The 14,553-nt window shown below is 37.8% G+C and overlaps 1 protein-coding gene across 6 annotated transcripts in view; it reads right to left on the reverse strand.

Moving 5' to 3' along the window:
- Positions 1-14,553, reverse strand: part of LOC106163353 (protein mono-ADP-ribosyltransferase PARP14-like) — a 66,980-nt gene that overhangs the window by 23,946 nt on the left and 28,481 nt on the right. For 2 of the 6 annotated variants that reach the window (XM_087000888.1, XM_087000886.1), the window contains exons 1-4: positions 10,701-10,956; positions 9,193-9,277; positions 8,828-9,008; positions 7-150 (exon numbers count right to left, since the gene is read on the reverse strand). The exons of 3 other annotated variants lie outside the window; for them this stretch is intronic. In XM_087000888.1, the coding sequence (XP_086857014.1) occupies positions 7-150; positions 8,828-9,008; positions 9,193-9,207 (340 nt within the window). In that variant the 5' untranslated portion in view covers positions 9,208-9,277; positions 10,701-10,956. Of the gene's footprint in view, positions 1-6; positions 151-8,827; positions 9,009-9,192; positions 9,278-10,700; positions 10,957-14,553 lie in introns of those variants that run through there. One more of the 6 variants, XM_087000887.1, reaches the window with a different exon arrangement.

The raw sequence follows: 14,553 nt of genomic DNA on the forward strand, positions 1-14,553 counted from the left end.
TCTTACCTGACAATGGGCTAGGCAAGTTATGGGCATTTCGTGGAGCAGTAACATGGTGCCTTGGCAGGGAAGGACCTTGCTCTAAACTTTCATAAGGCGGTGGGCTGCTCCATGATGTGGCCCCGTGTGTCTGGCAGGCAGCACTGAAGCCTATTTAAAAACTTATCTACATTATACAGACTGTGAGATAAGACAGTCCTTTTGTACTTTTTCTTGGAGAAACATTGAAATGGAACGCAGTAATGTACATTAAAATATGCACTCAATGGACGAAAGCAAGTAACCCAAATACCTTGTAATACAGTACCAATGCTCATGAAGACACCCAAATTGAGATATAAAAGAACCATCTATATGAGAAACTAATTTTACATCGTCCATGCGGATAAAAACTGGACATGATCTTTATGATATTATGTTATTTATAATTAGCCTACTTGCATATCCCCACGTGTATGTAGACTCCATTTGGCTAACTTCAGATATTTTAAATAAATGAAAAAACCGACTTCATAAATAAAAGTTGTGATTTTTTTGTCAATTAATATAAAATCTGTGCTACTCATATCTCAATCCCCTCATATAAGATAACTGCCGTATTTTTGGTATAGCCTTGTACTATACATACAACTGTATACCGGGTGGACTCAGAGAATTCTCCTAGACCATAACTGACACTGCATAACATTAATAATAAAACAACACAAACAACATATAAAGTGCATATGGACGCAGTTAGCGCACGAATTTTATTTCAAACCATCTTCAATCATTTACAAACAATATAAATAAATAATTAAATAAATAAATTATAAACACGAGGAGACCCTCTCCTCACCAAAACTCCTTATCATCTCTTCCTTTTATATATAAACAGGAATCACCGGGATATCACATCCCTAACAGCTCTTCTGAGCTAATCTTTCCCTTACCTAGGGAATCACCAGGATATCACATCCAAACAGCTCTTCCGAGCTCATCTTTCCCTTACCTAGGGAATCACCGGGATATCACATCCCAACAGCTCTTCCGAGCTCATTTTTCCTTACAAAGGGAATCACCAGGATATCACATCCAAACAGCTCTTCCAAGCTCACCTTTCCCTTTTTAGGGAATCCTAAGGATATAACATCCCAACAGCTCTCCCGAGTTCATCTTTCCCTTACATAGGGATTTAACAGAATATCACAACCCAAGCACTTTCGATTTCATTTCTCCCATACATAGGAAATCACCAGAGACCACCTCCCAAACACCTCTTTCGAACTCATCTTTCCTTTACATACGGAATCACGAGGATATAACATCCAAACAGTTTCCAAGCTCACCTTTCCCTTTTTAGGGAATCATAAGGATAAAACATCCCAACAGCTCTCCCGAGCTCATCTTTCCCTTAACCCCATAGCGCCTGTCAGCATCTGACCTAGAAAGTGCTCTTGGTCCTGAGCCCTCTACACGGACGCACTCAATTTTACAGGCGGCCTCATTTAATCAATGATAATATATTCACTTGTTTAGAAAACACCTATGAACTGTACATTTTTAAAAAGCCAACAATGTAAGCTTTAAAGTCATATCAGTTTTATTCATATTTGTTAACTAAGGTAGAAATAGCAGGAGTTTAAATATATGACTTGCTTTTCTCGTAGAGAAGTAAAAAACAAAACTTTAATTTCAGCATGCACATTCTTTTTCACTTAACCAAATAATTTGTTGAAATTTTCTCATAAACATTCGAAATATGTTTTAAACAATTTCAGAAAGATATCGTATTTAGTTTTTGAGTTATAATAAGTTTCCTGGGATGCGTGCTGTACCTAAAAACCTTCATCATGCCAGCTAGTTGCACAATATACTGGCGGGCTAGCTGACTGGAAGACTTCCACCTAATTATGTTTATAATTACAAATAGATTGTAAATTAAGTGCCTTTTTCAATAGTTTTTCTCTAGTTTTTTAATCAACTGAACCCGGATACTCATAAAATTTTGTTTTGCACTCAAATCATATACAAGAATACAAACAATATCATGAGCAAATATTACACTTTCGTGAATAAAAATTGCATCATAAAAATACAAGCAAACGTGGAATTTGTACTAATACACAAGCAGGAAAAGACATGTTGATACAACGCACTAGTAAACATATTACATCTGTATTTATGCACAAGCAGGAAAAGCCATGTGTAGATGCAGCACACAAGTAAATATATGTCATTTGAACTTCTACATAAGCAGGAAAAGACATGTTGATGCAGTACAAAGAAACATATGACATTTGTATTTATGCACAAGCAGGAAAAGACATGTTGATACAGCACACAAGGCAACATTTAGCCTGACTTGCCACGGAACGTTTACAGTCATTTTATCAGCAATATAACCCTTCCAATTACTATTGTCGTCTGCTTGGTTACTGCCGTTAGTATCATCAGCGTTTTTCATAAATCAAGCCCGCGTCCGAATCTGCTCTCTGACAACTCATACTAGCCAAAGGTACATAATCTTTAAAGTTATCGGAGTATCAAAATCTATCAAGGACGCTTCCCCGAAGTCTGAATTTTCAAACAAATCTAGAATATTTCTCAACCCATAATTTCTGCTGACTTCTCGTCGCCATTTTGACTTCTTAGCGCCTCGACAATGGTTGAAATAAATCGCTTTTTCATCATCCAATTCTTGCTACACGTCTTTCAAAAGCCAGTAGTAAACAGAAAACTAACATTAAGTTATTCTTGTGACAGAAGCAGGAATTGTTACAAACGACAGAGGACAGTACAATCATGTAAACACAGAAACCGCGTATAAGCAGTTCCCGGCACTGAGGACTTTTTAAAATGAACCGCATATGTGCGGTTCCCGGCGCTATGGGGTTAAATAGGGATTTAACAGAATATCACAACCCAAGCACTTCCGATCTCATTTATCCCATACATAGGAAATCACCAGAGACGACCTCCCAAACACCTCCTCCGAACTCATCTCTCCACTACACAAGTGCAAAACTACCTCCCAAACAGCTCATATAAATCAATCATTAAATTAATATATTAATAAACATAAATCGCACCTCCAAACACACACCCATGCACACTGTACGCCTACACTCTAACACAACATACACTATACTTATTTTGAAAACAAAAACATTGAATAAAAATAAAAATAGCCACTGCAGCAATAACCAATGTAGTTATAAAACAAAATGAATCACATGTACTAATCAAATTAAAACAACAAAACCATAAACAAAATTTGAAAAATAAAAATGTACGTGTCAACTGGTCTGCGCTAACTGGTCGAATGAACAACTGTCATGACTTACCCACAATTCTTACCAATATCACAACACAATATATACAGTGTCGCCCCCTAGGAAAAAATAATTCCATTCTTATTCACTTCGCTCAAACGAATAGAATTATATTTCTCCTAGACCATAACCGACACTGTATACCATTAATAATAAAACAACACAAACAACATATAAAGTGCATATGGACGCAGTTAGCGCACAAGTCGAAAACAAAGAACGGGAATGTTAAGTTATACAGACCCAATTTTTTACTAACAAAAAATCTGTCGGAAATTATCTGTCACATAGCCATCTTTAGCTGTTACCAAACTCCACTTTCCATGTCTTTTAAATAACCTGTCTAGAACACCAGCTCTTGTGGCAGCAGTAGCAGCACCTGCTCTCAAACTATGTAAAACAAATTGTTTTATATCTTTAACAAGAGGAGAAAAAAAGAGGAAATTAATAATTCTCTCATTCTAGTATATGAAATAGGCTTATCATCATATCTAATATTGAAGTGCTTGGTGACAGATCTAAAAATATACAAATCCGAATGCTCAAGATTCACACAGAGAACAATTGCTCTAAATTTTTAACAGGACAAAGCTTTGAATAAGTTCTACATGTAGCAATAACCATATGAGAACCATCTCTAGAGATGTCCGTTTTGCTCTTTTCAATAAAAATCGACATGTATGAATCATGAAACAAAACATCACTAATCCTTAAATTTAACAGCTCTAAAACTCGAATAAAGCCTGCATAAAAAAGCAAGCAAGCACATATAGCACATTGAGAATACACATTTCCTTCTTCAAAATTTGCATCAAACATTTTTTCCAAAATATCTGGATATATGGGCTCCTTTTTGCAAACTGGCTGTGACTTGTGCCTCTTATATACCTTCCGACACGATTTTTACTAAATTAGAGTCTGTAGGAAACTCTGCGCTTATAATGGCATACACCCATTTAAGCCCGTAAAAAGCCTGATAAACAGGACTAGAAGAATTGGACTGTTCTGCTAAGCACGACAAGTACAAAGCAACAGGAAAACCTTTTGCCGGAAAATTCCCTTGATTGCCGTTCTTCTTCGCCCATAATTCCCATCGCATGAAAGCTGAATAATAACCCTTGACTGTGTTCGATAACCGACTCTCAGACAAAAAATCCAGCAACCAATGGCATTTTACCAGCCATCTCGTCAGGAAGCTCAGAAATGTCATCCTTATAAGCCTGCAAAAACAAAAAGAAAAATTAATTAGTAATTTAAAATCACTTTCATTTATTAAAAAAAATCAAATCTGACTGCCAGCATTTTAAACGGCAAATCCACTCTACCAAACAAACCTCCAGGAACATAACAAGCTTTTTCTCTCGGTAATTCTACATATGCTACAGCTTCCTTTATAAAAACCTGCCTTTAGATAATAAAGGACAAAAACTAGCTGAGTGCCAACAAGGTAAAATCACCGTGCCACAAGCCTTGCATTGCATTAAATACAGTATAACTCTAGATAATACACACATCGGGGGCACAAACCAACCATTCATACCACCCCAATGAACAGTGCCCACCGCACCAGGAGTCCAATATCTAGAATTAAAAAACTGGCAATTTATTGTTATGATCAGAGGCAAGAAAAAATTCAATTTCATGCGGCCCCCAGACTGAATCTAAATAATTGAAAATACTATCTGGCACGCCCAATCATCATAGTCTACTAATCTGCTGATTTGATCTGCATATACATACAGAAATCTTGCATACATTAGATACCCAAAGTTCCATTTGTTTCATACTGTTTCTGCTCAAAACAATTTGTTCATTCCAACATTTAGCTTTAGAAATATCAAAACCCAGACATTTTGTCATAATATAAACCATATTGCAAGTAACAAAAGACATAGAAATGATCTGACCTACTAAACTAGCAACTAAACGCACATGAACGCTGCCTTTTCCTCTAAACAGAGAACGAATATCCGTTATAGTCTAAAGAATTTTAAGAAGTCTGTAATCAGAATGCATAAAGTGCCTTTCTCTAAATTCAAATTATACCCTAAAAATAAAATCTCAATACTAGGAAACCACGTTGATTTTTCAACTTTAGGAACAAATCCGCTGTTGATAAGATCTTGCTTAATTTAAAGCAATATTGTCACATTCGCTGTACTGCGAATGACAACCAAAACCATCATCTAAATACATAACCACTTTATTGCCCTCTCCTCGCCACTTTTTAACCAGCAGCCTGGTCACTTTAGTAAAAATATAGCATGCCGAACTGAGACCAAATGTTAAAACTTTAAATATAAAAATTTTGGAAGCATTTCCAAATTTCCAAGAAAACCTTTAAAAATTAGAGTGAGACTCAAAATTATCAATGTGATAATATACAGAATGTAAATCAAATTTGAAAACAAAAATCTCCATTTTAAATAAAACATTACGAATTTGTTCAAATTTTACTGAAAATTTCCAAAGATGTTTATTAACATGCTGCAAATCTAAAATTAACCGCTTTTTACCGCTACTGCTAATGGCCACTGTAAGCGAGTTAACTTCAACAGATATATCTGAACACTCACTAATAAAGCCTCTGACCAATAAATCTTGTATTGCCTGCTCAACAAATGCACTGTGCAAAATAGCAGATTTATTATTATCCAAACGAAATGATGCGGGTATAGAGAAAAAAGGAAGCTTGTATCCATTTTTTTAAACATCAAGAATAAATTCATATGTGCCAATACTTTTCCAAAATGCTAATTTACTTCTTAAGGGGCCCGCACACGTTGAGCATTTGGCGCGTGCCACTTGCGCTGCACCGTTTTCTCATCGTGTGCGGGGGTATTTTGGTGAGATTTTTGCCTCACGCGCGGCTGAGCAAAATTTCTCACGTGTTTGATTTTTTTGGTCTCTTGAGGCAAATGTCTCAGCGTGTGCGGGGTGCAAGCGCCGATTGCTCACGCCATGCTAACAATGCGCATGTGCCAGTATAGCCGGAAACAAACAAAAATGGCAGCCCCCAGTGAAGTCAACAAAAATGTACACAGTTATAGTTAGTCTGATTGATTAACGTGGTCACCATTATCCATTACTATCAGAAAAAACAACAATATGTAATGTTTCCTTAAACACATGATCCCGCAGTTCACAGTGCGTCCGCTAGGGGCAGGCCGGGAGGCACCTCTGCTGAGCAAAGAGCGCAGCGTTTGCGGGGAGCTGAGGAGTCCGAGCATCTTGCTCAGCGCAAGTGGCGCGCGCCAATTGCTTACCGTGTGCGGGGTGCTTTAGCCTACCTTTAACCCAGATATCTACATTGCCTTGCTTGTGCTCAAATTATCGATAGTAAAAAATAATTTATCATATTTCACATCAAAACAATACTTATCTTTAACAAAATCATGGACGATTGGTTTCTGAGAATCCTGGTGCACTTCCTGGTGTTTTAGTGTAGGGACAATCTCTCCTACAATGGCCGAAGGACCCACACGCAAAACACGACCCGCTCCTTCCTTGTCCGTAGGGGCTGACAGCAGAAGAAGTGGCTGGTGGTGTGAAAGAACCTGGACTGACTTCTCCTGGTGCAACACAGGGAAACGCCCATAGTTGTCCAATAAAAATAGGCTGAGCACAGTAAACAGGATAAGTACTACTAACGTTAGATTTGCTGGAGCCATGACCTCCCTTCGAAATAGGTTTGCTCAAATACGCTTTTTCAATGCCTTGCTTTCCGCTCTGTTAACTTTCTTTTCATCCTCAGAGTCACTGGCCAAAGGATTGGCTTCGTAAAAGCGGACAGTGTCCCACCTGTGTCAATAACTCTTCTAATTCAGTATCGAAATCAAACTGAATGCGACTGCCTTCTTGACAGCATTTGGCTGAAACCTCGGTCTTAATCTTTGTTAGATAAAACCATGTAATTCGCTCATTAAGATTTCCAACTCAGAAGTTACTTGAGCCTTTAGGTCTTTTAACGATTCCGCCTGCGACTGCACGGACTCTAGTATTTGTATTAGCGAAACGCCCTCCGACACCACTGAAAAATGCGCGCTCCAAAATTTACGTGTCAACTGGTCTGCGCTAACTGGTCGAATGAACAACTGTCGTAACTTACCCACAATTCTTACCAATATCACAACTAACACAATATATACAGTGTCGCCCCCTAGGAGAAAATAATTCCATTCTTATTCACTTCGCTCAACCGAATAGAATTATATGGATCATGTGACTGTGGTGATATACGCAGTGTTCGGTATTTAGTTCTGGTTAAGTGCGAGTACTTTCTCTCGGTATGTGTGTCAAATAATTTACTGCCACTCTCTCGCGATGAATGCACTGAACACCTTCTGCTTATGTTCGAGTTGTTTTGGTCTATAAAGCCTGGGTGACAAGGAATTATCTCACACTTGGCACCTTGTTTACCACTGGATATCTTTTTAGGTAGGGACATATACCGGTACAGTGTGAGTTGATAAATAAATTGAAAAATCTTTATCATTTATATTTCTACTATTAGTCACACCTTCTTCTCAACTATTTTTGTCTCACATCTGATAGCTTGTGATATCTGAAAGGTTGGCTCTGGTTCCTAGATGTCACATTTTTATTCTTTGTATTCTTTGAAATAGAAAGCATGTGCTCTTCCTAGTTACTGCCCACTGCTTATCCAATTTAACTCGGACATGACCTCATGTAGTCTCTCTCTATGAGTTTTCTAAGGAATTTTAAAATGGAAAAGACATAGCTCCTTGTTAGAAGAAAAAATCTTGATATCTAAATCAAATTAAATTAAATTTAATTTAAATATTTCCTCATTAATAATAATAATAATAGTTATAATACACACATATTGTAAAACTGACATTCACATGAACAAGCAACCTTTCTCTTTTATACTGACTCCGGGACATCACAAGATAAATGTTAACAAATCATTTTATTGAATTCGAAGAAAAAACTTACATGTAACTAACCACCCTGGCCCCGTAACTCGAAAGCAGCGCGTATTGTAAATAGCGATATCACATAGAGGCTACAATGTACTATATGGGACGAGTATGGGCGACTTATGGAATCGAGACACTTGCGCTCGGTCGCAATGCGCGATGCTTTCGTGTTACGGGGCCCTGATTTGCCTTATTATTTTTTGTGTTGGTTTGAAAGGTTGTAAAACCTTATCAGATAAAAACTCAATCCACTCATGCATTGATTGGCGTACACACTGCAGTTTACCTGCTGTAACCTATATTTTAGGTTGGTTTTCATGTGGGCTGCAGTCAGAAAACTATGGCAAATTTAAGTATGTAACGAGCATAAAATCTGCTGAGAGATCCCGCGTCTCTTGGACCCAGTGACATGATAAGATTAGATAAAAGGTCATCTATCTTTTCTCGTGACATGAGAATTCTAGTCATAGTTACATGCACAATAAAGAGGAAATTAGTTGATAAAAATTTGGAATTGCGTGATATTATTGATTAATCATTAACAGATGCAATTTTATGCAAGGGACCCACCTGTATTTAACTGTACTTGGTGTAATGGACTGGAGATTTGAGCAATAGCTCCTAAAGTTTGTTGTCCATATTCTCGTGGTTGTACATGTTGTCTATGTCCAGCTGGTGAGGAAGAGTCTTGCCACCAGTGGTGGCTAGCTGACACTCCATGGCTCGAACTGGCATTATTTATATCGGTGCTCTTATAACAAAAATGACATATAATGATATAAATAACACATATATTGTGACGCATCCATTTTGGGACTTAAAATGCTGAAAACTTATTATATTTTCAGAATTAAATGTAATTCAAACAAAAGTATCTGTCTTATAATGATTAATACATGCATTTGGGAGATTACAAGAGGTAAATGTTTTCTTACCTCTTTGGAGTCCATTGAATTTCTTAAATGCTTTCAAGACAGATCATGGGGACCAGATGTGTTGTCAACAGTGGTATTTCTGTCTCTGAAAAACACCCAATTTCTCAATAATCATAAGCTTTGTTGGTGCATGTGTACCACAGTGTAGCACAAAGACGATGACGTTACTATAATACTTACAAGTACATTGTAATAAAAATGTAAGTAAAAACACAAATACAGAAATATAGGAGTTACCATACTTATCAATAATCCCCGTAGATACAGTAAAAGGTTGATACAGGTAGCTGTTTACTGTGTATATTGACACATTCCGTAAAACGTACATGTTCCAATTATTTTCTTGGATGGTTACATATGTTGCTTCTTTTAAACGATGCCATTTATTCTCCCCACAGAAATAGCTTGATAGAAAAGATGAATGTACTACTAAGAAAGAAGACTTGAATGGCATTACAGTTTATTTTTTTAAAAAAAGCAGAAAAATGAAGATTCTGAAATAAGCCATAATATTTCATTAAAAAATGTTGGTGACTCTGGCGTAGCTAGTAGATGAACAACGTCCTATCTGTATAAAAATATCCTCACAAATTTAGAATCTTGACAAGAAAAATGACAAGAAATTAAACTGAATTAGTCTAATCCCAAAATTCAACTGATCTCAACTGCCATGGACAAATCCAAGGTAGGGATTGCATAGCAAGCTACATTGAATAAAAGTAAGAAACAGTTGGTCAAGTTAAAAACTGATATCAAAAGTAGGCATTTAAGAAGTTGATGGGGTGGTCAATGATCTGTTTGCATAATTTTACACGACAGGTGTGACAGGAAAGGAAGTTGCTAGGAACCGTAGTCTGTTCCCCATTACTTTGTATAGATGGCATTCGTCCTATATACCATACCAAGCCCAATACTTTGACTAACCATTAATTGTACTAATCATCTGAGACTTCTATTCCAAGGACTACCATTCCTGTCATACAGGAATGCTGAACTATTTTGAAAATTAAAGATTTTTTATTGAAAAAATTTATTATCTAAATTGGAGATTTTTTTTCAAAGTTCTCTATGATTATTGACCAAGTGTCCAATAAACAAAAGTGGACTAACTCCTCGAGTCATGCAAAATACTTGGTTAAAATGGTGTGCCCTGTATAACACAACTGGATAGAACACTATAGTGTTTTTGGTTGGAAGTAAGTTTTGTGTCGCACATTGAAGGGTGTCTGTACCTCGACTGACCCTTCAGCGGGCCCCAAACCCTCGCCAAGGGGGAGAGGGCCAGCTTCGCATCCGAAACCTGTTATTTCTATAAAACCGGACCCTCCTTCAAATAAGTCTGGATCCAACCCTGGAACAGGTGCCCTCTCCTCTCCACAAAGTCACACATACTAGTACGAAGTAGCACTTCATAAATACATGTAGGCCTACTAGTAGACTTGATAGACATTCATTTTACCCCAAGGGTCAGCAGAAGGATGAGAGATAAGTAGATACAAAGCAAATACCTTGCACTTGACGAGAACAAACGATGACACTTTTCTCTTCTGTTGTCGGGTTACATGTATTTCGACTTCCTGAACTACGCCCCTTCGCTTTGATTACAGTCCTGAAACTTGCTTTAGTCTCAGCGGTAAAAGATCCACTCACAAATACCCTGTACATGTAGTATGACGTCTTTTATTCTATGGTCCAACGCCTCTGACATTAACCCTGCCTAATGTTATTCAGAGAACCTCAAAGTGAAACTATGAAACTTTCCAATATGGCCGTATTTGTATAGGTAAATATGGAGGGGATTCCCCGTTTCTAAATATATGGAATACCTGCCATAACCAATACAACCAATCAGCATTACAAATGCAATCGACTCAGCAATATCACCCAATAAGAAAATCGATGCCTGGGATTTCTGGTTAATCTACAGGGCTGTAAACTTTGTTGACCTGCAATGCTTAGGCCTACTGCCGGCCTGTAAACTGAGAGTACATGTAAGTCTTAAGACTGCATTCCCATAGATTTAGATCGATCCATCCCTGGGGATTCACGCAAAATTGCTGTAAGCAGAGCGCGCACGGTAGTTAATTACCCCCTTACAGCTTTTAGTAGGCGGGACAGCAGCTTAATTAAGCCGGCTAAGCTGACAGTAATCTAGTGAGACTCCCCACAGGGATAGATCGATCTAAAATCTGTGGGAATGGGGTCTAAAATGGCTTGAAGATGACACAGGTAACACATGCATCGCTGTAATTTTACTTGGCCAGATTAATAATATGATTACGATTATTCTCAAGCATGCACACATTTTCTTAGCTGGCCTATATACATGTATAATAGGTAGTGCCTTGCAGTGGATAAAATCAGCTGCAAAAAGGAAAGTGATCAATTAATTAAAGTCTATTTTTCATTGTAATGACGCCCATCCTGTATGTGACAATTGTCACCCAAACCCAATATAGAGGTGCAATTGATGTCCCAGGCATGCTCTTAAAAATATTTAGTGCCCAGATTGCAAACTATGTCTGATTATTTTAGGGTCTCACGTAAAGAAGTTTATATCAAAGTTTCACTCTCCTAAAACCATGATTAATAAAAAATAATTCAACTTCTATCCTCAAAACGGAACGTATATGTACGTTACTGTCACAAATGCAAAACGTTCAACTACGAAACGTTTTACTCACTTCGAAAATTCAATCATCACTGGATTTTGTTCTTTGATTTATCTCCAACAAGTGTAACCTTGTCAAAAATAATAATATTTTTCTGTATAGAGCAATTAATTGTCTTTCAGCTACTGTAGTTTGCTTGTCAATGAATTTGAAAAAAAAAAACAAAAAAACAAAAAAAAAAAAAAAAAACGGGGGAAATACACCCTACCGACAGTAAAATAAGCATTAAATAAATTTATTTCCCCTCGTGCTCCAAATATTAATGTCAAACTATCATGGAATCACAATATATTTTTCGGTCAGCAAAAGAAAACATTGTTTATGTCTATGCACACCAAGTACTTAAACAAAATGAAACATTGTAACAATTTTCTAGGGTACATACGTTACCTATTGTAGTATTAGCCATGACACCAAAGCCCCTTAGTTATAGTTTTAATATTTATAAAAACGTCCTGACGTCATGTCTAATTTACCATGACTGAACCACTACAAAATATATGGGAACGAGGTATAAAAAAATTAAATTATATGTTTTAAAAAATTGAATTCAACTTTGAATTCATTCAATTTTATTTTTTGACACTTCAACATGTGAAATGCACCTATATATAAAGGGAACCGGAGAAGACTGATTGTGCCCGGAAGTGACGTGTAGTGGTGTTAGAAGCGAAGCTGAGTGGTCATTTTAACCTGGAGGTGAACGGGAGAGAAGACGTGTAGTCGGAGGAAAAAGAAGTTTTCTAATCAACCCGGTAAGATAACTCTCTTTTTTTTACGCATTTTGGGCAGAGAATACTTGTAGAAATAATAAATGCATGATATGAAAACGTGACACGGAACTTGAAGGTGCAAAGTCGTGCTTAATTTGCGGTCAACTTGTTTTGAAATAAATGCTGCATTGACCGCCAGCGCGACAAAGAGTGTAAAGGGAAAATAATTCCCGGGAGTCTTTAAATCGTTGTCATGTGGAAATTTGGCATTAATATAATCTGATATGTCCATATCTAAGTATTTTTGGGTGTTTTATGGTATGGGCTGCAATTATAACGATGTTTTAGTGGTCTTGAATGACCTTATGAAAACCAGGAAGTAGTTCGAAACTAACAACTGAACCGTACCGAACTCCGACTGCTGTGCAAAGCTGTATCTTTTTTCAATATTTTGACGAATTTTTAGATCATTATATGTCCATCTGACATGAAATTCCACACATATGATCACACTAATACACCTTTTACACTGGGGTAGGCACAAATCAGTGTTGTTTAGAAAACTTCTTTTTCCTCCGACTTCACGTCTTCTCTGCCGTTCACCTCCAGGTTAAAATGACCACTCAGCTTCGCTTCTAACACCATTTGACGTCACACTTCCGGCACAATTCTGACCAATGCTGATCTTCTCCGGTACCCTTTATTGGGTTCGAGTATTGTACTTGTAGAGTCTATAGGCGGTGTAGGGGCTTATTATATAGTACTCTCAAACCATATAATTACGCATGCTGACTTATGTCTGTTTTCTATTCACACACTTATTCACTTTTTAGTACTGATTTGTTTCAGACAAGAAGTCTGGAGAATTCTAGGCAACTAGCAGAACGACTGGCAGAACCCCTCAGCATGTCCCGACCACCTTGTGTCATGTCTTCAACCAGGAGGACTGGGAGTCAGCATGGATTTATATTCTAGACGGACAGTGTCAGCACACTGTCGGGTATCGGCCCGATCTGATGTTAACTTAACGCAATATTAGCTGCCGCCGATCGATTACGATCGCAGTTCAATTCGTCCAAGGTTCGAGGTCTGAATGTACACGCGTGAGAGAACGAACTCAAGTCCCGTGCAAAGTTTCTAACTATCAATAATATTTAATTCTGATACATAACATGTATTACAATCGTCGTGTCTCACATCAATTCTCCCGAATAACGTTACCCACCTACTGTAGCTTATATGCAGATATACAAGTAATATGATTAAATCAAATTACCGGTCGCTCCTCGACCGTCTGAACAAAACTTAATTAAATTAGAGGTCACTTTGCCACCTCCACATCCTTCTAGGCAGTGACTGATCAAACTGGCTTCGATTAAACAATGGCGATAAACTTCATGAACAAGATTCTGCCTACACTCTTACGGAAGTTCTAAAACTACATTAAGACATTTAGGGGTCCCTGACAACACGTTTACAACGCGATCACTTTTTGATAACTGGTCGAGTCAACCGTATTGTTGGTGAACTGAACCGCGCGTTTGAATGGGCAGTAACAATGATATCGGCCCCGTGGTACATGTATGTATGAACAGATAACAGTAGCTTTACTTGACAGGATCAGCGTTGCATTAGAACTGATATCATGTAGGCCTACCCAACTACATGTACCAGACTCGGCACCGAATGACCCTGAATTCACCGGTAGATCGGACCCCACTACCCTTTTTCAAGGTGTGTATTAGTACACGCTTCAAAGTATCAGACGCGACACCGCTCTTGTTTTGTACGCTATGTGATAGTGATAATTCTCAGCGGGGTTGGAAACCAGTGCATTTCATCACAAAATATGTTCTGGGGTATGATACTGTCACGAGTGTGAAATGCGCACTGACGCACACCTTGTAAACGGGTAATGTGGTTCGATCTACCGGTGAGTCCGATAGTTGGTAGTTAGGTCTGGCGTTTCCTTCTCG

Source organism: Lingula anatina, chromosome 1 (assembly GCF_051362555.1).
Source record: "Lingula anatina isolate TDL-2025a chromosome 1, LinAna3.0, whole genome shotgun sequence".
NCBI classification, from domain to species: domain Eukaryota; kingdom Metazoa; phylum Brachiopoda; class Lingulata; order Lingulida; family Lingulidae; genus Lingula; species Lingula anatina.